The sequence below is a fragment of the Cynara cardunculus genome (assembly GCF_001531365.2).
Source record: "Cynara cardunculus var. scolymus isolate 2C chromosome LG 16, CcrdV1, whole genome shotgun sequence".
NCBI classification, from domain to species: domain Eukaryota; kingdom Viridiplantae; phylum Streptophyta; class Magnoliopsida; order Asterales; family Asteraceae; genus Cynara; species Cynara cardunculus.
The window spans coordinates 173,195-194,965 of record NC_037543.1 but is presented as its reverse complement, the minus strand read 5'-3'; the positions used below and the strand labels follow the sequence as shown (position 1 = coordinate 194,965).

At 31.5% G+C, this 21,771-nt stretch overlaps 3 protein-coding genes across 4 annotated transcripts; 1 reads left to right on the top strand and 2 right to left on the bottom strand.

Moving 5' to 3' along the window:
• The first annotated feature begins 3,606 nt into the window (after positions 1–3,606).
• On the top strand, positions 3,607–5,186 carry LOC112529659 (homeobox-leucine zipper protein HAT4-like). Its single transcript, XM_025140997.1, has 4 exons — positions 3,607–3,852; positions 4,086–4,402; positions 4,495–4,574; positions 4,670–5,186. The coding sequence occupies exons 1-4, from the start codon at positions 3,675–3,677 to the stop codon at positions 4,992–4,994; spliced, it is 900 nt and encodes a 299-aa protein (XP_024996765.1). The 5' UTR covers positions 3,607–3,674; the 3' UTR covers positions 4,995–5,186.
• A 5,357-nt stretch (positions 5,187–10,543) lies between these two features.
• LOC112529449 (RING-H2 finger protein ATL20-like) lies at positions 10,544–11,843 on the bottom strand. Its single transcript, XM_025140738.1, has 2 exons — positions 11,222–11,843; positions 10,544–10,885 (listed from the first exon to the last, which is right to left on the bottom strand). Exons 1-2 carry the CDS (start codon positions 11,763–11,765, stop codon positions 10,758–10,760), a joined length of 672 nt encoding a protein of 223 aa, XP_024996506.1. The 5' UTR covers positions 11,766–11,843; the 3' UTR covers positions 10,544–10,757.
• A 1,524-nt stretch (positions 11,844–13,367) lies between these two features.
• On the bottom strand, positions 13,368–19,862 carry LOC112529258 (deSI-like protein At4g17486). Of its 2 annotated transcripts, XM_025140441.1 has the most exons (6): positions 19,769–19,840; positions 19,400–19,656; positions 18,063–18,140; positions 14,939–15,226; positions 14,528–14,608; positions 13,368–13,739 (listed from the first exon to the last, which is right to left on the bottom strand). In XM_025140441.1, exons 2-6 carry the CDS (start codon positions 19,545–19,547, stop codon positions 13,597–13,599), a joined length of 738 nt encoding a protein of 245 aa, XP_024996209.1. In that variant the 5' UTR covers positions 19,548–19,656; positions 19,769–19,840; the 3' UTR covers positions 13,368–13,596. The 2 variants fall into 2 exon arrangements, with proteins under 2 accessions (XP_024996209.1, XP_024996210.1); XM_025140442.1 differs by lacking the exon at positions 18,063–18,140 and having other exon boundaries at positions 19,769–19,862.
• Positions 19,863–21,771: the final 1,909 nt, after the last annotated feature.

The following is a 21,771-nucleotide window of genomic DNA, read 5'->3' as shown; positions in this document are numbered from 1 at the left end:
TGGATGATCTATAGATATGAAACTTAATTCGTGTTCGTCTCGTATAGATTAAATGTATTTTTACAAATAATTAATTTAATTTAATTCAAAAATTTTGTTTATAATAATTAATGTTTAATAAACTATATACTTAGGGGGTGTTTGAGATTGCTTATTTGAAACAACTTATGTTTTTCTATAACAGTCTTTATCCACTTGTTATAAGTTATAATAGTTTAACTTTTTCAAAAAAATTTATTACCGGTTTGGCACCGTTATAAACTGTTTATCCAAATACTCAAAATTGTTTATTACCGGAGCCACACTAGAATAAATCAATAAGTTATTTTTATAAGCAATCCCAAACACCCTCTTAGAGTAAGTCTTTGAAAATCAAAAAGCCAACTGGAGATGATAATGGAACGATAACGACCAATTCTATTACCCTTTGATTTCATTCCACCATATCAAACATGTCATTAGTGTTGATGTTTGTCATGTGGTCGACAATAGGGACGAGTTGTCTGTTAATTTAACCAACTGATCATATTATTTTGATTTGATAAGAGAAATGTAGACAGCCTCTAATAGATAAATATAGCTTTTACAAATACTTTATATTTACAATATATAATTAAAAAAAAACTTAAAAATATGATGTTTACATTATCTGTATTTCCATTATTTTTTCTAAGTGGAAAACGACATTCAATCATGCAATGGACGAGCTTTGTGCTAACGGAAAAAAAGACGATAACATTATCGACTCATAAAAAAAGATACTGAAAGCGATTCTTTTGTAACACTACATCCTTGTGGTATGTGATGTTTCTTTCAAAAAAAAGGTTTCGGTGATTATAAATCTTTTAATCATTTTTATGAATTTAAAAAAAAAAAATCAATCTTAAAGAACTTTCGGTTGTTAAGATATAACGGTTTGACATAGTCTGTTGTCTTATTTTTATTTATTAAAAACAACATATAATCTAAAAACAAAATTATTAAATATATGGTGGTTAAGGATTTTACTCTTTTAAGGTTTTCGTATTTAATATAATCCCAAACAATTTTTAATAGAACAAATTACATGAAAAAGTAACGTACTTTAATTTGATTTTTATTTTGGTTAACGTATTTTAAAAACTTTCATTTTGGTATCTAAGATGTTAACTTTTAAACATTTAAGTATCCGGGTAATAAGTTGAATTATTAACTCTTTCTTCTAATAAACCGCAATACATAAAAACTAATTTTAGATTAAGTATTCATGTCAGCAAATAATACTGAGTTAAAAACTACATCACTCATCACATCAACATGGTAACCGATTGATGTTTCAACCGGTTATCCGGATACTTAAATGTTTAAAACTTTATATCTTAAATATTAGAATAAAAGTTTTGAAAGTACGTTATACAAAATAAAAATTAAGTTAAATTATGTTACTTTTTCATTGAATTTATTCTTTTTAATATGGAAAAAAGAAAGGCAAAAAAGAAGAAATTCTCAATAAAAAGTAAAATTTTGATGTTATATAATATATTACTTATTTTATTTATTTATCTTAGAGAAAAAAAAGGAGGTTATGATAAAATTAGAATTTTATAAAATGACTTTATTGTTTACTGGGACATTAATTATATTTAATAACATAAGTTTTAAAACCATAAAAAATTGTTGTATTATTTTAAAACCTTTTAATGCTCTAAGAAACTTCACAAATGTTTGATCGTAAATATTAACCAGTAAGTAATAAAATAAAAAATAAAAAATAAATTATTTGTTTTTTTATATAATATAATAGATTATTTTTATATAGACTTAAATATTAATTATAGATTAAATTGAAGGAATGAAAATTTAATCAAAGTTTCATCTTCATTTATATTTTCTTTCTTCAGTCTGAACCAAAATAAAAGGTTATTTGACAGTTGCTAAATGGATCAATGCATGATTAACAAATTCTTATAATATAATGCAAAATGAAATATAATTATTTGGTAATTAATTAAAAATTAAATTAGGGTGTTAAATTATTAAAGGAGCCTTATGATACAAAATCACTTAAGAGACGTATTTTTTTTGACAAACAAGATCCATCTCTTAATGATTCAGAGACTGTCTTTTAATAAAACTATTAAAAAGTAAATAAATAACTATTAATTCTTTATTATATCATATTTAAAAGAGAATAACTAATAATATTTTAATTTAGAAAATAAAGCCTATTAAATAAATGTGAAAATACTTTATATATTTTTAGACAATAGGCCCCGGGTAAGCAAAGTAATTAAAGGTGAAACGGAGGGATTGATAGGGTGTGGGTAGGGTCCACAGCAGGTGGAATGGATATTGATCTGTCTGGTTGGATCCAATCATAAAAATCATCAATCTACTCATGATGACACAATGGATGGATTTGATGAGCCTCATGGTTTTGGGTCCCACGTGTCATGTCTCTTGCTTCTGTGGATCTGAATAATCAATGGCTACATCCTCCTGTTTTTCATTTTAACCAATTTCTTTTCTTTTTTATTGATTTTATATATTTTATTTAATTACTTCAAATAATTTATCTGATTTTATATGATTAAAAATACTGTAATAAATTCTCTAAAATAAAGATGTTGGAAATTTTTACTCCAATAAATCATTGAATATCTTTACTGAAATATTGAAAGTATGACAAAGAAGGTAGAATTTTTTAAATTTAAAAAATTCTCAAAAAATAATTAACTATTAAAAGATTATTATTTATTATTTTTATCAATAAGAATCCTATAATTAAATAGATATAAGAGATAAATCATATTTTATAAAAAGTATTGAATATTTCTAATAATATAATTAATATCATAATATCCAAAATAAAAAATGTACCGGAGATGAATATAAATTTTATTTGAAAATTTAGATTTTTTATTCTTAATTTTAGAGGATCTGTTGAAGATGCTATTAATACTCTCTTAGGGTCTATTTTTCTTAGCGGATTAACAAGTTTAATGATATTTACAACTTTTTCGATCGTCTATATATGAGCAGTGACTTAATAATATAAAAAGTGATTTATTCAATAAGCTACTAGAGAACTTTATGCAGAAAACCATTTTTTTTCCCCAAACATGAATCTTATAATTAAAAAACACGTTCTTTCCATATATTAAAAGAACCGTTTTTATTCATATACTACTTAATGAAAAACCAACTACACATCCCCTTTATTTTAAAAATATTTTAAAAATTATGAGATTTAAAAATTTGAAACATTTTTAGTAAATATTTAGAATAAATAAATAATAGTAGCATTTAATAAAAGAGTCAACGGTCAAACGATAAAAAGGGTTTGGTTGCATGAACATTTGGTCATAAAAAGTCATTGTCTTCTTTCACAACAAAAAGACACCTCTCTCTCTCTATCTCTCTCTCACACACACACACACTCCCTCTCTTTATTTCAGCTCGGCTTTAAACGGCTTCATCAAGCCGCCAAGCTCTTCTCTCTTCATTCTATATAACCCCATTCATCTCCCTCCTCCAGCTTATTGTCAAACCCCTCTCAATCTCTCTCTCTCTAACCAAAAGCATCTGCTCTCAAACTCCATCACCCAGATTCCAAAACAGTTATTGCTGTTAATCTGTTATCATCAAGTTTAATTTGAATATATACAGAAGAAATCTCAAAATCTGTACTGGAAATGATGGTTGAGAACCAGGATTTGGGTCTGAGTCTTAGCTTGAACTTTCCGGCAGCGGCGGAGAGAAATCCGTCTTCACTTCAGTTGAATCTGATGCCGGCTTTGGTTTCATCTCAATCGTCCTTTAATGTTCTCCATAGAACCCCTAATTGGACGGATTCCTGCCCGTCTTCATCAGGTATTTATCTACATACAATCATCTCCATCAAAAATGTAAAATACTGTTGTGTAATTTGTAAATAGGTTAACAGATCTACAGTTATCTATCACCGTGGTGTAATTGAACATTTCGAATTTTCGATTCCTGAAATAATCGATTGTTTGATTGTTTCAGTAGATCATCCAATTGTGTAGCATAAAAGAATTTTCTAGATCTAAAATACGATTTCTGAACGGATCTGTTACATGCAGATCGGAACAACGCTGATGCGTTTAGAGTGGAGACGAGATCGTTCCTGAAAGGAATCGATGTGAACAGGTTACCGCCGACGACCGCCGAGGCGGAGGACGAGGCAGGCGTCTCCTCGCCGAATAGCACTATCTCGAGCATCAGTGGGAAGAGGAGCGAGAGAGATCTCCCCGTTAACGAACACGATGGCGAGAGAACTTCTTCTCGAGGTCTCAGTGACGATGAAGACGGCGATAACTCTCGGAAAAAGCTCCGGCTATCGAAAGACCAGTCGGCGGTGCTTGAAGAAAGCTTCAAAGAGCACAACACACTCAACCCTGTAAGTTACCCTTTAAAAGCTTGTATGGTACAAGTCTGGATCAATGGCATAATCGTAATTTTACTCAAAGTTTATGGTTTGTTATCTGGCAGAAGCAAAAACTGGCTCTGGCAAAGAGACTTGGGTTGAGACCACGTCAGGTGGAAGTTTGGTTCCAGAACCGAAGGGCACGGTCAGTAATTTTTCTCATTCTCAGAAGGATATTTTTGTAATTAGTTTTACCCCTGGAGGCGAATTTAATTAACGGGTTTTTGATTTGTGTTACAGGACCAAATTGAAGCAAACGGAGGTCGATTGTGAGTTTTTGAAGCGATGTTGCGAGAACTTAACGGAGGAAAACCGAAGGTTACAAAAGGAATTACAGGAGTTAAGAGCGTTAAAACTTTCGCCGCAATTCTACATGCAAATGGCACCACCAACGACCCTGACCATGTGCCCGTCATGTGAGCGTGTGGCGGCTCCGCCTCCGTCTTCCGCCATGGACAAAGCGGCCGACCACCAACACAACCGACCCCACCGGATGTTGCCTTTCAATCCATGGTCGACACCCACCGCACATCAACAAATGAATGGCGTCCACCCTCGATCGTAAAAGGGCATTTTGGGTATAAAAGGGTTATAACATAGATATGATGAGGAAATTGTATTTGGGGTTTTATGGTACTTTGAGGGATAGTTTTGTAATTTTTTTGGTATTTATTTAGTTTTTAGTATTTAAAGTTTATTATTTCTTCCCTGAAGAAAAATTGATTTGTTTGAATGACAATGGGAAGAAACCCAACTACATTCCCCTTCCTAATTTTATTTTATTTTATTTGCTAATTAAATTTAAATTCTTCATTGAAGCCGACAAAATATATATGAAATTTATGACCACCGTGGCCCATGGAATATTTTTTGATATTTAATTAATAATAATAAAATTATATACAAATTAAATACTATATTATTTATATTAAGATAAAGAAAGAATTGTAATTTAACATTCTATAGGCAGTTGTATTAGTTGTTATATGTTTTTTCTATAATTAGGGGTCATTTTCAAACGCTTATTCAGGTAAGCATTTACTAAGTCATGTTATTTTATCGGTTTAATATGGTAAGAATCAATAATCTTATTTGGTAAGAGCGAGGTAAGGAACAAGTGTCTTACCCGACAACCGAGGACGATGACTTTTACCACGGTTAGTACTTACCGGGTAAATTGTTGCATATGATGCCGTTTCTTTAAATGATATCAGGTAAGTGTTTGGTAAACGACCCTGACTCATGGTTTTAAAATGAGTTATGATAGAGGGAGTATCAATTCCTTATAAGACATTATTCGTTCCCTTTCCCAACCGATGTGAAGTCTCATATATACCTTAAAACTATTATTGTTTTGGTCTTATATCGACTAGACTCATTTAAAACCTTGGCTACACTTAGACCATTTCCTTCCAATGTACGTTGGAACCTCCATACTCTTTTTCTAAATAAAAAAAAACGAAAAATGAATTTATATAGTATTAGAGTTAAAATAATTTTAGTAATGATGAAGAGAAGGAAATAAGAGTGAAAATGTTGAAATTTGAAAAGCATGAAAGATGTTTGTAATTTGAAGTCAAATTCAATAATTGGATTTGAAAATTTAGAATTGATTTCCTTGTGAAGCTTTTTGACTTTGAATGGGAAAACTAAATGTATAACTTAGAAAAAACCTTTGAAATTCCATCCATTCAAAAATAAGATATCAATGTGTTTATTTAAATACATTTCTGTTTCACCAAATGGTAAATAATCACCCATTTATAAAAATATCTATATTTGATTATTAATATTTTTTAAATTATTTTATCAGTAAATAAATATTAATGTTTTGAACAACTTATGTAAAATTATCTTAATCACATTCTTTTGAAAATGTAACTGTCGTATAAAAATCAAATTTATTCGTGTACAACTTCAAAAGGTGAAAGAATATCCGTGTTTCGACCAATCATAGATTATTTTATTGTTGATACAAGAAACGGTAACAATTTTATCTTCCTTTTTCATCTTGCACTCGATGTAGTTTCACTTTAATTTCTTGTGACCATCATAAAGAGAGTTAACAAATTATGAAGGTAGTTTCAAACAAACTTACTAATAAAAAAAGCAGTGCAAAAATAGAGTTTACATTGGTTTGGACGAGTGTTGTATAATTACACTACAAGATTTGTTGCAATGAATTCTAATATAATTCCTAGAATTTTGACAAACACAAATTAACTTATGTTTTGATGTTATTTAAAAAAACCCTGTTTGAATAGATAAAAAGTAGGTCGTAAATTGCAAGCCGGTCAACTTATGAATTAATAAACAATACTTTTGACAAAATGTTTTACCGGTCAATTTACGGATTCATTGGTTATAAATGCATATTTTAGGAAGATTTTGGGGTCTTTTAAAATATATTCAAAGTCAATGATATGATGCTCTTGGGTTTTGACTATATTAAATCACAATGGGTGTATATATATATATATATATATATATATATATATATATATATATATACTTGTTGAGTTTATGTGAGATCAATTTGTTTTCGTGTGATCACATTATATACTTGAAACTTCACAATAAAACACAGTGAGTAAAAAAAAAATCTTAACTTTTACAGCAAAACGCTGTGAAGATTACTTTCATGGTGTTTTGTTGTGAAGTTTCAAGTGTAAAAGAATGGTCTCATGCAAACAAACTATTCTCACGTGGCTCTCTCTCTCTCTTTCTCTCTCTCTCTCTCTCTCTCTCTCTCTCTCTATATATATATATATATCTATACTATATTATAAAGCATTTGACAAAAACTTTTAAAAACTACTTTTTATGCGTAAAGTATTATTTATTAATGCATATTACTTAAACTCAAGATTACAATTAGATTGTGTGTAAGTACAACTTATTAAAGCTCCATATCTGAATTCGTGTAACTAATTGCAGATAAACATTATCAAATAAAAGATAAACATCTTATTTTAAATATAAAAAATCTAAAATATAATTAGGATAATCATTGAGTTCTAACAGAATACTTAATTATTATCTTTATAAAATGTTATATAATTAAACCAAAAATAAATTATTTCATTATTAAACTTAAATTAAATTATAATAAAAAAATAAATTACATAAAAAATGAAAACTTTTAAATACTTGATTTGACATTAACATTGATATATATTTTTAAAATTTTTTATGATATCTTCAAATTTATATTTTAAATATAAAAAATCTAAAACATAATTATGATAATCATTGATAACTAACAGAATTTAATTAAAAAAATTACACCAAAACACAAGAACTTTTAAAAAGATTAATTTAATACTGATATCAAATTTTTTTTTAAAAATTTATGATATTTTTAAATTTATATTTTATTCAAAAATAAAAATATTACCACTTTCTCAAAACTACATAAAACCAACGTTTACTTAAAATTTAAGATTACAAGTAAATTATACAAAAGTACAACTTATCAAAGCTCGATTTTTGAATTCGTATAACTAATTGCGGATAAATTTAATCAAATATAGGATAAACATCTTATTTTAAATATAAAAAATCTAAAATATAATTAGGATAATYATCGAGTTCTAACAAAATAATTAATTATTATCTTTATAAGAAAATTATATTATTGAACCAAATATAAATTACTTCATTATTGTACCTAAATTAAATTATAATAAAAAATTAAACTAAAAAATTACACAAAAAATGAGGAATTTTAAATAGTTAATTTGATATTAATATCGATATATTTTTGTCAAATTTTTATGATATCTTCAAACAAATATTTTATTCAAAAACAAAAAAATATCGTTTTCTCAAAATCACATAAAGCCATATTATAACATCGACTGAGATAAAGAATAAAATGAAATATTAAAATCACGATGTATCTCGCTGCATTGCGCGAGTACGCTTCTAGTGTGTGTGTGTGTGTATATATATATATATATATATATATTATTTGAGTTTGAGTTTGAAAAAGTGGGTTGACTTATGAGAGCATCTTCAACAGATTTCTCAAAATTTATTTAAAATAAAGAATTAAAAATTAAAATCATTAAGAAGAATTACATTTAACTTCAACAGTTTCTCTATTTTAGAGGTTACAACATTAATTATATTATTAAAATATTCAATCTAATTAATAAAAATTGTTCTCTTTTTAAGCATTTCCTTTCAAAGATTCTGATTGGTAAGAAGAATAAAAATAATTTTTCTTTTTTAAGTAGACATTTTTTGAGAGTTTTACAAATTTAAAGAATTTATCTCATCCTATTTTATTCATTTTGGAGAAGGTTTTAAATAATCTGTTGTAACAAAATTCACAAAACTTTAATTTTAAATAATCTAATGTAACAAAATCCATAAAATTTTAATTTTACAGAATCTGTTGAAGATACTGTTATAAGATAGACTACAAATCGTTCTTATAAAAAGAAAGAAAAACTTATGAAATAAATTTCAAGATGCTAAAAATTCCTTTGTGATTACGGAGGTTTAAATATTGTGATTCTAAGTTACCCACAAATAAGTGGTCGTCTTGCGATTAGTCGACTCGCATAATGGGTTGTATATCTAGGTTAATAAAAAAATAATAAAAAGACAAAAAATATAATTAAAGTTGAAAAGAAACCAAAACAATTAAGTTTGGGCCTTTGATTTTGTTCAAAAAGTCCAGCCCAAAAAAAAATCTGGGCCAAGTTGTTTAAAATAGTTTTCATAAAAAATAATATAATTTATTAAGAAAATCAAAATATAATTGTTATATATAATATAATTAATCAACTGTTTTAACCAATTATTCATATTTTTTCATATTTATTAAAACTACTTCGTGTATATATATATATATATATATATATCCAACTAATATAAAAAAATCATAAAAATGTTAAGATATATTTATTCACTGGATGGTCATTTGATCAACTGAAATTTGATCTGATTTGATCCAATTGTGGTTTGTCAGTTCTAATTGGAACATATGACTTTCTACACATATTAAACTACATAACAGTATAAAATACAGATGCAAACAAACATATGATTTATGTTTAAAAATATATAGATATAGAGATTAAAGAGGGGGAATCTTGTTAGCTAAGAAAACCAAAAGGAGGATATGATATGATTGATAAGAGGAAAGTCTTAGAAGTTCATTGGTTTCAAGATTTGTACTTTACTTTATTTTTTCACCTTTTTTTGACATTTCTACCCTTCTCTCTTTTTAAGGATTTTTTTTATCAAATTTTTTTAAATTGTCTGATATGATATAAGTTTGCATTAAATATTTAGAATTTTACAGTAATCGGTATTGAGCTTGTTTAATTGGTGTGGTGTTTTTGGTTTTGAAACATATGACAAAGTTAGATTCAAATATTTCCAAACAAATGTTATTTGTTTTCAGTTGAATCAAAACAAAATGAATACTATTGTTATAAATTATCTATACTAGAGATGCATATGATCTAGACATTTCAAACCCGTTTTCAGTGAGCAAGAAAAGGCGATGCTTTTAGGCTCGGATCAGGCTTTGGGTTTGAAAAAGAGACCGATCAGGTATTTTAGGTCAGACCTTTTCGGCTATGTCAAGTTTAATCAGGCTTTTCTATGCTTTCTCAGGCCGGGCCAAGCCTAGGCCTGACCCATATTGAAAGTTTAGACTCATTAGACCCGGGTCTTTTAGACCAGTCCTAGCCGGAGTTTTGGATTTAGCTTTTTTTTTTTATACATCTCTATACCATGCAATGCCCTAAGATTTGGATTATTTGCACACATAGGTTGCATGGATGTGATTGGGAATTTTTTTTAAAAAAAATTGGAATAAAAAAGAAAAAAGAAAAAGAAAAAGGAAAAAGGAAAAAGTAAAAGGGTAATATGGTCAACTTTTTATTTGTTTTCCCTCCCCAATCTTCTTTAGGTACCTTTAAAACTCAAGACCATTCTACATTTGGGATCAAATGTTACAAAAAGAAAGACACAAATTCATGAATGATTGATCTAAATTACCTTTATACCCCTTGTCTTAAAGCAATGATCCAATTTATCTTTATAACCCTTGTTTGTTGTAAGAAGCTCGTAATTTCGATAGAAGACAAGTTGTGATATTCATCGATGACATTTATTCAATATATTATCTGTATTTTTTTATAACCATAGTCTTTGTTGCATTTGCTTCAAGCGATATATACACGTCTAAAATAACTACGAAATCGAGAAATTTATCCGATTAAATTTGTTTGAAACGCCAGCTCAACTCGAACGTGTGATCTTCAAATGCAACGATCCAAGCAAGAAACTTTAACGATCCCGATGGTCACAAGATTTCAAGATCTCCAAGCAACTTCTCCCATTCGTGTTTCTTGCTTTGTGATTTCTTGGAACAACAAGTTGTTACATACGCTAATCCCGCGATCACGAAAACCAAAATTACGATACTTAATTCTGCAAAAAAAAAAAAAAGAGATAATCAAATTAAGACCAATTTTGGGTACCAATATACAATTGGATATGAACTCAAATTGCAATCAAGAAAGCATAAAGAAAATAACAGGTTTGACTTTTATGGTCAAACTAGCAAATTTAGGGTTTTAGAATTTACACAAATTATCTACAAATTTCACAAAATTTTAACTTCTAAATTAAATTAAATATATAAAATGCAAAATAAATTTAAATTAAATATATAAATCACAAAAGTCAAGAAATTAAATTTCAAATAAAATTTTAGACTTTGACCTCAAAAGTAAAAGTAAACTCTTGGTTTCTTGAAGACATTACCTTCTCCAATGGATTGAAAACCATCAGAATCCCAAGTCAAATCGAGACCGAAACTATCATCGGATACATACGAACTATACGCGAACGGAATCGAGACGGTTTTTACGACCTCGCAAGAACCGGGCACGTCTGAAGACGATTCCACAACGTAAACATGGTGCTTGTAACCACTTAAACACGGCACTCGTTCGAAAGAATGTGGAAGCTCGACCGAGCAACTCAAATACGTATAGTTTCTAACGACGTGATAGTAACGGAAGGGTGTCGGAAGAAGGTCAAGATTCAAGAACACTTGGAAAACACAATCTTTCGGGTCGATGAGGGTGAGTTTCTTGGGTTCATAAGAGATGGATTTCACAATCAAGTCGCCGTAACCAGGAAAACTGATTAGGGTTTGGTTGTATTCACAGGAGGAATTGATTTTGAATGGAAAATGGATATGGGGTTTATCATGATTGCAGACATCAAAGGTGAATTTGGCATCAATAAACTCCATGGATATGAAGATGAAGAAGATGAAGATGAAGAAGTTGCAGGTCTTCATTGAAGAAGATGATGAAAAAAGGATGAATTTGGCAGAGAGAACTGAACTTGTATTTTAGTTAGAGTTGTTGAAATGTCAATTGTCAATCTTGGGAGACTTGTTGAACTGTTTTTTATGGAAAGACTGAGTCAAGAACAAGATTACAACTTTTAATGCATAAAGTATAAATGGATGATAATGGAGAAAAGTACATTTTTCTTTATTGGGTTTGTTTACTTAGTGCAGTAAACAATAGAAATGGTCAAGGTTTGGTATTTTGACTAGACATGACGGGATTGGACACGACTACTAAGAGCATATCTATTCCTTCTCGTGCATCGTTTAATTGAATTTTGTAAGTGAATTTTTTTTTTTGGTATAAAAGATGCACCCGTTAAACCTTGAGTGGTGCTATGAGATATTAGACAGTACAAGAAACATCAAAATAAACAACCGAAGAAGTCTTTTGAAATCAACAAAAAATATAAAATCTCTCTCAAAACGGTGGAATTCAGCTAAAAATTCATCAAATGACTTTACGGGTCTTTGATCCACTTTAAAGCTGCACCAAGCCACCAACTATGAAAAAACCTTGGGTCCGCCACCGACTACTAGACTTAGAGGTGGACCCACTATGGTGCGTACGATGGCAAGAGTTATCGTTTTGTTTTTTCATCTTAGTTTAAAGTATTTAGAATCATGAAAGGTGTCCTCGTATTTTTACTAGAAGGGACGCGTTTCACATTTGCCACACCTCTTGTTTTTATGGGACATAAAAAGAATACATTTCTGTTCTACTCAGTCATATCTATCCTTCGTCTAATTGTTATACCAAACGTGAAACAGTAAGTTTATGATTTCTTCTGTTCAATTTTATATGACCACCACACTAATCCCAGTATAAAAAAGAGTTTAAAAAGGATTATATATAATTTATAATTTATGTCATATGGAGGAAATTTCATGTGGAATGCTTGCCACAACCATTTTCCAAATGACATTTGGACCACTGATTTAAAATCTTCTCACTTCACCTAAAAACTAGGGAATTGTATTGGTTGACTTGTGGTCAACAAACGGACCCACTTTTATTTTTGTATATTATTTAAATTAAATAAAAAAATGTCAATTATATAAATAAATTAAATCAAAACAAATTTGACAAGTCCTATATGAACTTGGGCCATTACAATTATTAATTGTTTCAAAAAATTAGAGAATAAAACCTTTATTTTATCAAAAAAATCTATTAAAGTTGCTCTAGAAATTTAGTTGAATTTTGAGTAAAAACCATCAATAACAAAAAGATGGTTAAAATCAAACCACAACCAAGTAAAACGAATATGTAATAGCTTTTACTCTGAAGAAATGTATGCAAATGATGGGTTGTATACATACATACATACGACCTGTAAAAAGTGTTTGAAAACAGAGAGACGGATCAAAGAAACAAAACCCGTATTCGTTAAGGGTGTGCAACTAATTAAAACCAACCGACCAATATTGGATGGGATCCAAAATTTCAACATCCAAATTGGATCTTTCGGTTACTGGATGACAACCCAAAATCTAATAAAGCCGAACTGATTCATTCCAAATACACATCCAACTATGATAATATAAGCAAACACTTTTCTTGAATAAGATGTCACTCAAACCTTGCAACTTTTCTTAATCATATGACACAAAATGTGTTACAGATTGATCATACACATAGATATTGTATTTGTAGCAAACAAAGAGGCACTCAAGAATCAAGAAACCTATTTTCTTGAAAAATCTATACAATACTAAACTATAAGAATTACCACCCAATGTCGAAAGGCGAACACACGAAGAACAAAAATTAGAGTTAAAGGGCATCTTTCGCTAGTCTCATTGGCCGGTCCTGCAAGAACGCTACATCGCTGTTCGGTTCAGTCAATAGATGATGATCTACTTCCTCCTCTTCACTCCCCATTGTTAAAGATGAACTGCCAGAACTCGACCCCCCATCTGTTTCAACAACAATTTTCACTACAAATTGAACTGCGAAAACCAAAACCAAATGAACCCAATATATCCCACCAGAAAGTAGGGTCGGGAATGAGATGTACACAGATGATAGGCCTAGGGGGGGTCTTAACTCTCTATCGTGTCGACGTGGAAATATTGGGAAATTGTCCAAAATTGCCATCATGGACACTCTAATTCATTTTATGGCCGATATTCTAATCAATTGACCGAAATAGCCAAAATTTCGCAAGTAACACTTTAGCAACTTAGTAAATCTACTTTTCAAGAATATTATATTCATACACTTTAGCAAGTTGTTTAAGTGCTACTTGCGAAATGATGAAGTGGCAAGTAGCACTTTAGCAAGTTGCGTAAGTGGCACTTTCCACATCAACATTTCACTAGTAGCACTTTAGCTACTTGCAAATTCGATTTTTTTTGAATTTAATATTCATACTTATAGCAAGTAGCTAAAGTGCTACTTGCAAAATGCTTACGTGGCAAGGACCACTTTAACAACTTGCGTAGGGTAGGGGCCACTTTCACGTCAGTAAAGAATGGAAAAAAGGGGAAAACCACTTGTCATTTTTGATGAGACCGTATCTTTTATAATTAATTTTCGTTTTATTTTATACTATGCTAACTATTTTGTGCTTTACTTGGAATTTCTTTTGGATCTGCGGTAGAGGGGCTGTTTCCGTGAAATTGCACTACATAATGCACTCATATAAAAATAACATAATTACAAAAAGGTGATGAATCAAAGCAGACAGCAAGCCGATACTAACCGGAATATGTTGCATGATCAGGTAGATGTCTAACAGCTGCAACTTCAATATTTTCTGGTAGCAAACAGTTGCAGTAAGAACCTGTTCATTAAAATTATGAAATATTTAATACAATAACTGAAGTTAATATATGTTGATTGATGAATTGTTTTTTATTAGAATTATGAAATACTTAATACGCTAGCTAACTTTGTGGGGCTTATTTCGTTAAATGACCTCCTCACCATTGCTTTTTAAATTTACGACCTTCTGACAGGTTTCTAGGCATTCTTGTGTATAGAAGTGACCTTCTCAAACTTGTCGAAAGGTCATGGAATTAAAAAGAACTGTAGGAAGGTCATTTAACCAATTGGCCCGTCTTAAAAGTCATCAACTCAACCAAATACCTAATAGGGGATATTTTTTTCTTACCGACTTTAGCCAAACGGTTGACCCATCCAGGGATTGGTTTTCCGGTCAACCGCATGCATACTTCGTTAGTAAAATGATTGCAGTTTTTGGCAATCAAATGATAAGTATCACCATGATATTTATTAGAAAGATGCTCCATGAATGTTCGAAATTCCGTAGGAGACATGTCAGTGCTGCCCAATGGAATGGACCGCCGGAAGATAAAACCCGGGCAACTTTTCGGTTCCACCTCAAACACCCCACTGGTCGAGTACTCATGGGCTCCAAATGCATATTCCATGTCATATACTGATAATCATATGAAAAACCAAACATATTATTCAATTAAGATCAAAGACCAAAGACTTTTATTACTGAAACGTAAAGTAACGTCAGAAAGTAACAAGCTTTTAATTCTTCGCTCAAGAAAAGATTCTTTGCAGCTCAAAGTTAAGCTCAATCTGAAATTCGAACACCTTTCATTCCTCCTCACTCAAGCAAAAAAACTTGGCTTGAAAGCAAACGACGATTTTACCCTTGAAACAAATCTTTGATGATGATACAGCATAAACACTTATATTCTCCCTTCACCCCAAAAATAAAGGTCCACGGTGAAAGAGGCACACAGTTTTAGAAATGTGTAATTTTTACACTTTTCGATTAACTAAATGACAATTTTACCCTTAATAAAAGAGGAAGTAAGGAGTTATACCATCTCATAATTAAGAGTAGAACCGGAAAGTAGGCACTTACTTTTGAAAATAATGTGAGTATGCTAAATATTTATGCAAATATGCATATGCATATGCATATGTGTATAGGTGTCTCTCATGGTTAATAGTGCTTAAAGACACAAAGCTTTGTCTAATAATCGACGTGTCTAAAGTCTCTTATAAATCCCCTTCAAGTATGACAAGTGTGTATGCCTGCTTAAGAATACAGATTCCTTTTATCGTCTACAAATATTCGTATGAATGTATTGAGAAGTTTGACGAGAATGTGATGATTATCATATGCATCCACAAAAATTCCAAGCAGGGGCACATAATATAAAATAAAACAAAATTTAATCATAAAAAGTACAGTCAAAATCAAGCGTTCTGGGAACTAGTTACATCCAATAACATACTTATGCTTCTAACTAAACCTACTTATACCTCCTTAGGGTTGGGTTCCGGTGAGAAAGGAAGTTATGGTGAGAAGCGTAAGAAGAGATCTCCACCCTTGGATCAATCTTAATTGAATGTCAACACTAATGAGGTGCATTGAGATGCACCGGATCAATTCCCTTCTAAAGCACAATTCATGGGTGGGCATGAGATTAAAAGTGATCAAGGGTTCAGGTCTCTTCTTACGCTACTCACCATAACTTCCCTTCTTACACAATCCTTCGCCTACCTCCATATATATATATATATATATATATATATATATATATATATCAGTGCGAAGGTGAATGTTAAGAAAACTCCTACTAGTTAGCAGCTTACTCAAGTTGAAAGCCAAGTACTTGTAAGCCTCAGGTATATGGAAAGGCATAGAGGTAATAATAGATTTAGTTCAGAAGCATAGATATATGTATGGATGTAACTACCTTCCATTAAAATCTGATGATATATATGAAAAATGATTCATCAAGAAATGATGTTCCTTAAGTTAAATTGATCAGATTGCAAAGTTTAAGTTGTTACATGATTATATGGTGGTAAGCTAGTGAATACAGAGCAGGGTGCTTCAGGTATCAGAGCCAGGATTTAAACCTTAGGTTGGCCATGAGTGACACCAAACCTACACATCCATCTCCTGCAAAGTAAGCGAAACAATGGGGCAGCAGTGGTGCCACAACACCACTAACCACCGCTGCCATGGCAGCTTGTGCCTAACCGAGTCCAAAGTGCAATATATTTTACCAACTTCAATTATGGAATCATCTCGTTATCTAAAACAAAGACCATCACATTAAAATTACAAGGTAATTGATATTACACCAGCATCAGATGGACTTTTCAGCCAAAAACAAGCACCGTCACCACTGCTACTAGGTTAACCAATACGGACATCGAGCTGCGATTCAACCAACCCTTAACGTGAAATTGACTAAAAAACACTATATAAGGGCCTATTTGTTAGCAACTTAATGAGCTTAATAGGACTCGGAACTTATTTGGTAAGTTATACATGACTATTTGATGGTGACTTAATGATATAGAAAGTGGTAAGCTTCTAGGGGGAAGCTTTATACAGAAAGCCAAGTTTTTTCCAAACTTGTCCCTCACGATTAAAAAAGACGCTAATTCCATCTATGAAAAAAGCCTCCCAAACAAAAATCTTCCAAATCTATAATGACAGATTAGTCCACACAAACAGTTTTATCCATACAGGACTCAAATGGAAAAGCAACCAAGCAGCCCCTAAGTCTTTAACACGATTAATTTAAGAAGAATAACATTAGTACCTTCGGATTCTTGCAACAAACCCTCATAAAAACTCATTAAACCCTCAAGCATGCAATTTTTGCTTTGAGTTCTTAGGGCTTTCAGTTCTGAGACCTGGCTTCTATTTATACTAGAACATGATGATATGTCAAGAATAATCAACTAATCATAGTCCGTTTCCTCCATGAAAGCACCACTGCAATTGGTGCCCTCCCTTTTCTAAAAAATTATAAAACATACACTACATTTCTTTTCCCAACTAAAGCATTCAGCCCCTTGAGTACATTTCTCTTGATCTTATTGGTTTTTCAGTTTTTATCTTTGACGTAAATTTTATAAATAAGATATCTATTATTTTAAGACCATCTGTCTCATGCTTTCCTTTTTTTAAACATTTGAATTGCAAGCTAGGGGTTTTCACGGAAACAACCTCTTTACCATTGAGGTAGGGGTATGGTCAGCATAAATCCTACCCTCAAGACCATACCTCCGAGTGGAATATATTGGGTAGATGTGATATGGTGTCTATTTATTTAAGAGCTCAAAAGTAGGAACTATACAAAAATCACTATAACTAAATTTGTGTAGTACTTTGTTCATCTGGAGTCTGCCTTTTCTATTGAATCTATAGTCTATCCTATACAAACCACATCCACTTCTTAAGGCCTAGCAGGCATGGAACATGCAAGGATAGGATGAAAATTTCTTACTTCGTGAGGCTAAGCAGCTTACATGCAGCGAGTTTTGGGTCAACGCAAAACACCGATACACAGGCTTCATGCTGAAAACTGAACAAGGTAAGTAACAGCATCAACTAGTAGGAAGATCTAAGCACATAATCAAGATATTATGGATGTCATTCTCTCACACTTGTAAATACAATTAAGTACTGTACAATGTTGAGCAATAGTGCCATTCCAAAATTCACACTAGAATCACTTCACAAATCACAAGAATCTAAAACAGTCAAACAACACTGATGAATTGGATTCCTAGTCAATAATACTGCCATGAATAGATAAATTGACCCATCTATGGAGGTTTGCAAGCTTCTTTATTCAGCAAAAGCAAACTTGAGCAGGTTTCATATGAATACAGACTACAGAGCTTTGAAACTAACCCACTCACCAATTTATAGAAGCATATAAATATAAGGAAAATCTATAGCAACCATCAAAGTTACTATCGAGGTCGCCACAATTCTTTTAGGTAGACAACAAAAGGCAAGGGAATACAGGTCCTCTCTCTGCAGTACAGTCTCTATCCTTCTTCAGAGAAGAAAGATAATCTACAATTGAAGAAATCTATTTGCTTAGTCTAGGCCTTTAGATAGCACTTCTTGCTTAAACCGGAAGTTTTATACTAAACCCACTTATTCTTATCCCCCTGTGGCTGCCTTCGCTTTCCCATAATCACAGGCCCAATAGGCATAAAATGGTGTGTTTTGTGGTAACATTGGCAGTTGCCATAGATTCAATCATAAATATAACCTCTTGCTTGACTATTTTGAGATTCCTTTTGTGTCTTAATGCCATAACTTAAGTCCACATTTTTTTGGGTAATCTCATTAAACATGGCCAACCACCACAAACTATCACAGTCACTATAGACCTCTTCTGATTATATTTGCATCTCACAAATGACTAATCGACTATACTGAAACCCTACACTTCTCAAGAATAGAATACTGAAATAGGAAATGTTGTATCCAAGTAACTACTTAATTAAGGAAACCTAGAACGATGTTATTTGATGTACCAAACATTAAAAAATGAAACTTATAACAATAAGTGTCATGTATGAACAAGTACCAAATTCCCATAGAAAGATACGCATTCATTATGCACCAAAAGGATAAAAAATACTACTTTTTGCTAATTATGTTCACCTTTCAACTTCATTATTAAAATGAATTCTAGAAGTACTAGAGACTCTGATAGCAACATCCAAAATCAATTGCAACTATCACAATTGGGAATAGAATATGCAAGACATTCAATTCAAACAAGAATAAATCTTTTTCATTAGCAATATAGAATATGTGTACCTTCTATACCAGTATGGAAAATTCCGAAGCCCAACCAATAGAGGTAGTTATTAACAGGGGTAAGATCATATACATTAAGATACAATAAAGCATGATCACTTCCTCCATTTCTAAGCTCTTTCGACGAATTCATCGGAAACAGCCGCATTGTTTCCCCTTTTTATCTGTAAACACACACTTTGCCCCTCTGCAGACCTCACAATTCTTTCTCCAGTGAAGATTATCCTTGTAAACCCTAAACTCAACCCTACAAAACCCTAAATAACAAAAAACAAAATCAAAAGCTGAGAAATGAAGAAACTAAAGAGGTATCAAGATCTAATACAGCAAATCGAAACCATAAAAGAGACAATCTTAATACACTCGTACATCGATTTGAGCTATAATTTGAATCCCTCGGAGTTCGGATGGGAGAGAGAGAGAGAGAGAGAGAGAGAGAGAGTTGTGTGTCTGTGTGTGAGAAAATAACAAGAAATTAATTATTAGATCATTTAATTATACGGTTATAAAACATGTAATAATATTAGTGTAAATTACGGATTTGGTCCTTTGGTTTTAAGTTTGTCTTGAGTTTGGTCTCCAAAGATTTTTTATTTCAAAATAGCCTTTAAAGTTTGTACTTATGTAACGTTTTGGCTCTTGTCGCTAACGGTTAATGTTTCAACCAGTTACCTGGGTACTTAAATGTTTAAAATTTTACATCTTAGCTACCAAAATATAAGTTTTAAAAGTATGTTACCCAAAACAGGAATCAGGATAAAGTACGTTGTTTTTTCATGTAATTTGCCTTGTTTTTTATATAATTAATAATACTCTCAAAACAAACACTCGGGAAAGATTTAGAGGACATGTGATCAAATAAGGAGGAAAAGGATGAGGATAATTGTCCCAAAAATGGTTCCATTATCATACACCATTTGTAAAGGAAAATGCAAAACCCAAATCTTGAAGGCATTTGTCTTGAGATATCAACTAGGGTTGTACAGAGACTTTAGTTTCAAAACTGTTTGCTTCTAATTCTTCCGACACTTGAAAAGGGGTTAACGGGATCTGGGTTGTGTGATGGTGAAGGGGATTTCATTGGTGGGTGGAGATGCATGCACTTATAAATCGAAGAAGAAAGAGAGCGTGTGTAAGTTCATCGAAGATGGAGGCTTGAGAACATTTACTGGATATGGGACATAAGGAGATCCGATAGGACAGATGGCCAATGATTGCATCGAAGAAAAGAAAACAGTACAACTCTGTTCAAGGTTTTTTTTGTCTTTGGTACAGTGCAACAATGACAGGAAAGGTTGGAGGCGGGCATCATTTTTCGGATATTGTAAAAGGAGTGGAGATGGCATCGGATAAAGGGTTAACTTAGAAGGGGAGTGTTAGAGAAGGGATAAGGAAAAGGATGGGCATTGTGGGTAATGAATATCTTTTGACTGTTTTAAATGAGAAAACAACCAAAAAATGACGAAGGACCAAAATGCCCCTCAATTAACGAATCAATTAACCGCTGTTAGTGGCAGGTACCAAAACGTTACAAAAATTCAAACTCTCATGGCTATCTTGGAATAAAGAACTTCGGGGACAAAATCCACTATAGATTTAAAACTATAGGGTCCAAATCCGTAACCTACTCATAATATTATCTCAATGTACTTATAATTATTTGATATTGTAGTATTTAATTATTTTATCAATATTATAAAATTTAAAAATATGTCTACTTTGCAATCTTAAGATCGCCATGGCAACGAGGCGGGTTTTGTAATTTCCAACTCCGGTTTTTAGTAACAGCCCCTGGCTCCGGCTTCCGGCGTGTACAGGGATTAACATCTCATCCCCAGTTAAACCCCATGAAGAATATCCGTTAGTTTGAGTCTACCGGGGATCCCCAGCCACGAGATCCATTTTAGCTGGGAATCCCCGTTTCAGGTCGAATAAGTAGGGTTTCTCACCGGGTCAGGCCAAATCACCATCCTTATCTTAAGATGCTGAAAAATGAATTGTTTGATTTTCTTTTGTAATGACAAAAGATTATTGCGGAGGAAAAACAGATTTTTGTATATTTCCATTAGCAAGAGTATATTCTCTTTCAATAGTATTTAAATAATTTTGAAGATAAGTATAACAAAACCATGGAACAAAATATATAATTTTGATTAACTCATGATTTAACCAGTATAGTAGCCAGGACTATATATATTTGTCTTCTTCATCTAAAGATTGTTTAACAGAGATTTAGCCTGTCATTTAGGCTAAATTCCTCTTAAACAAATATAAACCAAATATAAAATAAAGTAAAGTAAGAATACTTACAAAGAAAGAAGAAGAGACAATTATTTTGACATGTTATCAATTTATGTCATAATAATACATAA

What these genes read in the sequence shown, in the direction of transcription:
- LOC112529659 (XM_025140997.1), top strand. Translation starts at nt 3,675, where the DNA reads ATGATGGTTGAGAACCAGGATTTGGGTCTGAGTCTTAGCTTGAACTTT. An exon ending in TTCCTGCCCGTCTTCATCAG is followed by an intron (nt 3,853 to 4,085) that starts GTATTTATCTAC and finishes TGTTACATGCAG; the next exon opens with ATCGGAACAACGCTGATGCG. An exon ending in TTCCAGAACCGAAGGGCACG is followed by an intron (nt 4,575 to 4,669) that starts GTCAGTAATTTT and finishes TTTGTGTTACAG; the next exon opens with GACCAAATTGAAGCAAACGG.
- LOC112529449 (XM_025140738.1), bottom strand. Translation starts at nt 11,765, where the DNA reads ATGAAGACCTGCAACTTCTTCATCTTCATCTTCTTCATCTTCATATCC. An exon ending in TTTTCAATCCATTGGAGAAG is followed by an intron (nt 10,886 to 11,221) that starts GTAATGTCTTCA and finishes TTTTTTTTGCAG; the next exon opens with AATTAAGTATCGTAATTTTG.
- LOC112529258 (XM_025140441.1), bottom strand. Translation starts at nt 19,547, where the DNA reads ATGCGGCTGTTTCCGATGAATTCGTCGAAAGAGCTTAGAAATGGAGGA. An exon ending in TTTCCATACTGGTATAGAAG is followed by an intron (nt 18,141 to 19,399) that starts GTACACATATTC and finishes TACCTTGTTCAG; the next exon opens with TTTTCAGCATGAAGCCTGTG. An exon ending in CAACCGTTTGGCTAAAGTCG is followed by an intron (nt 14,609 to 14,938) that starts GTAAGAAAAAAA and finishes TTTAATGAACAG; the next exon opens with GTTCTTACTGCAACTGTTTG.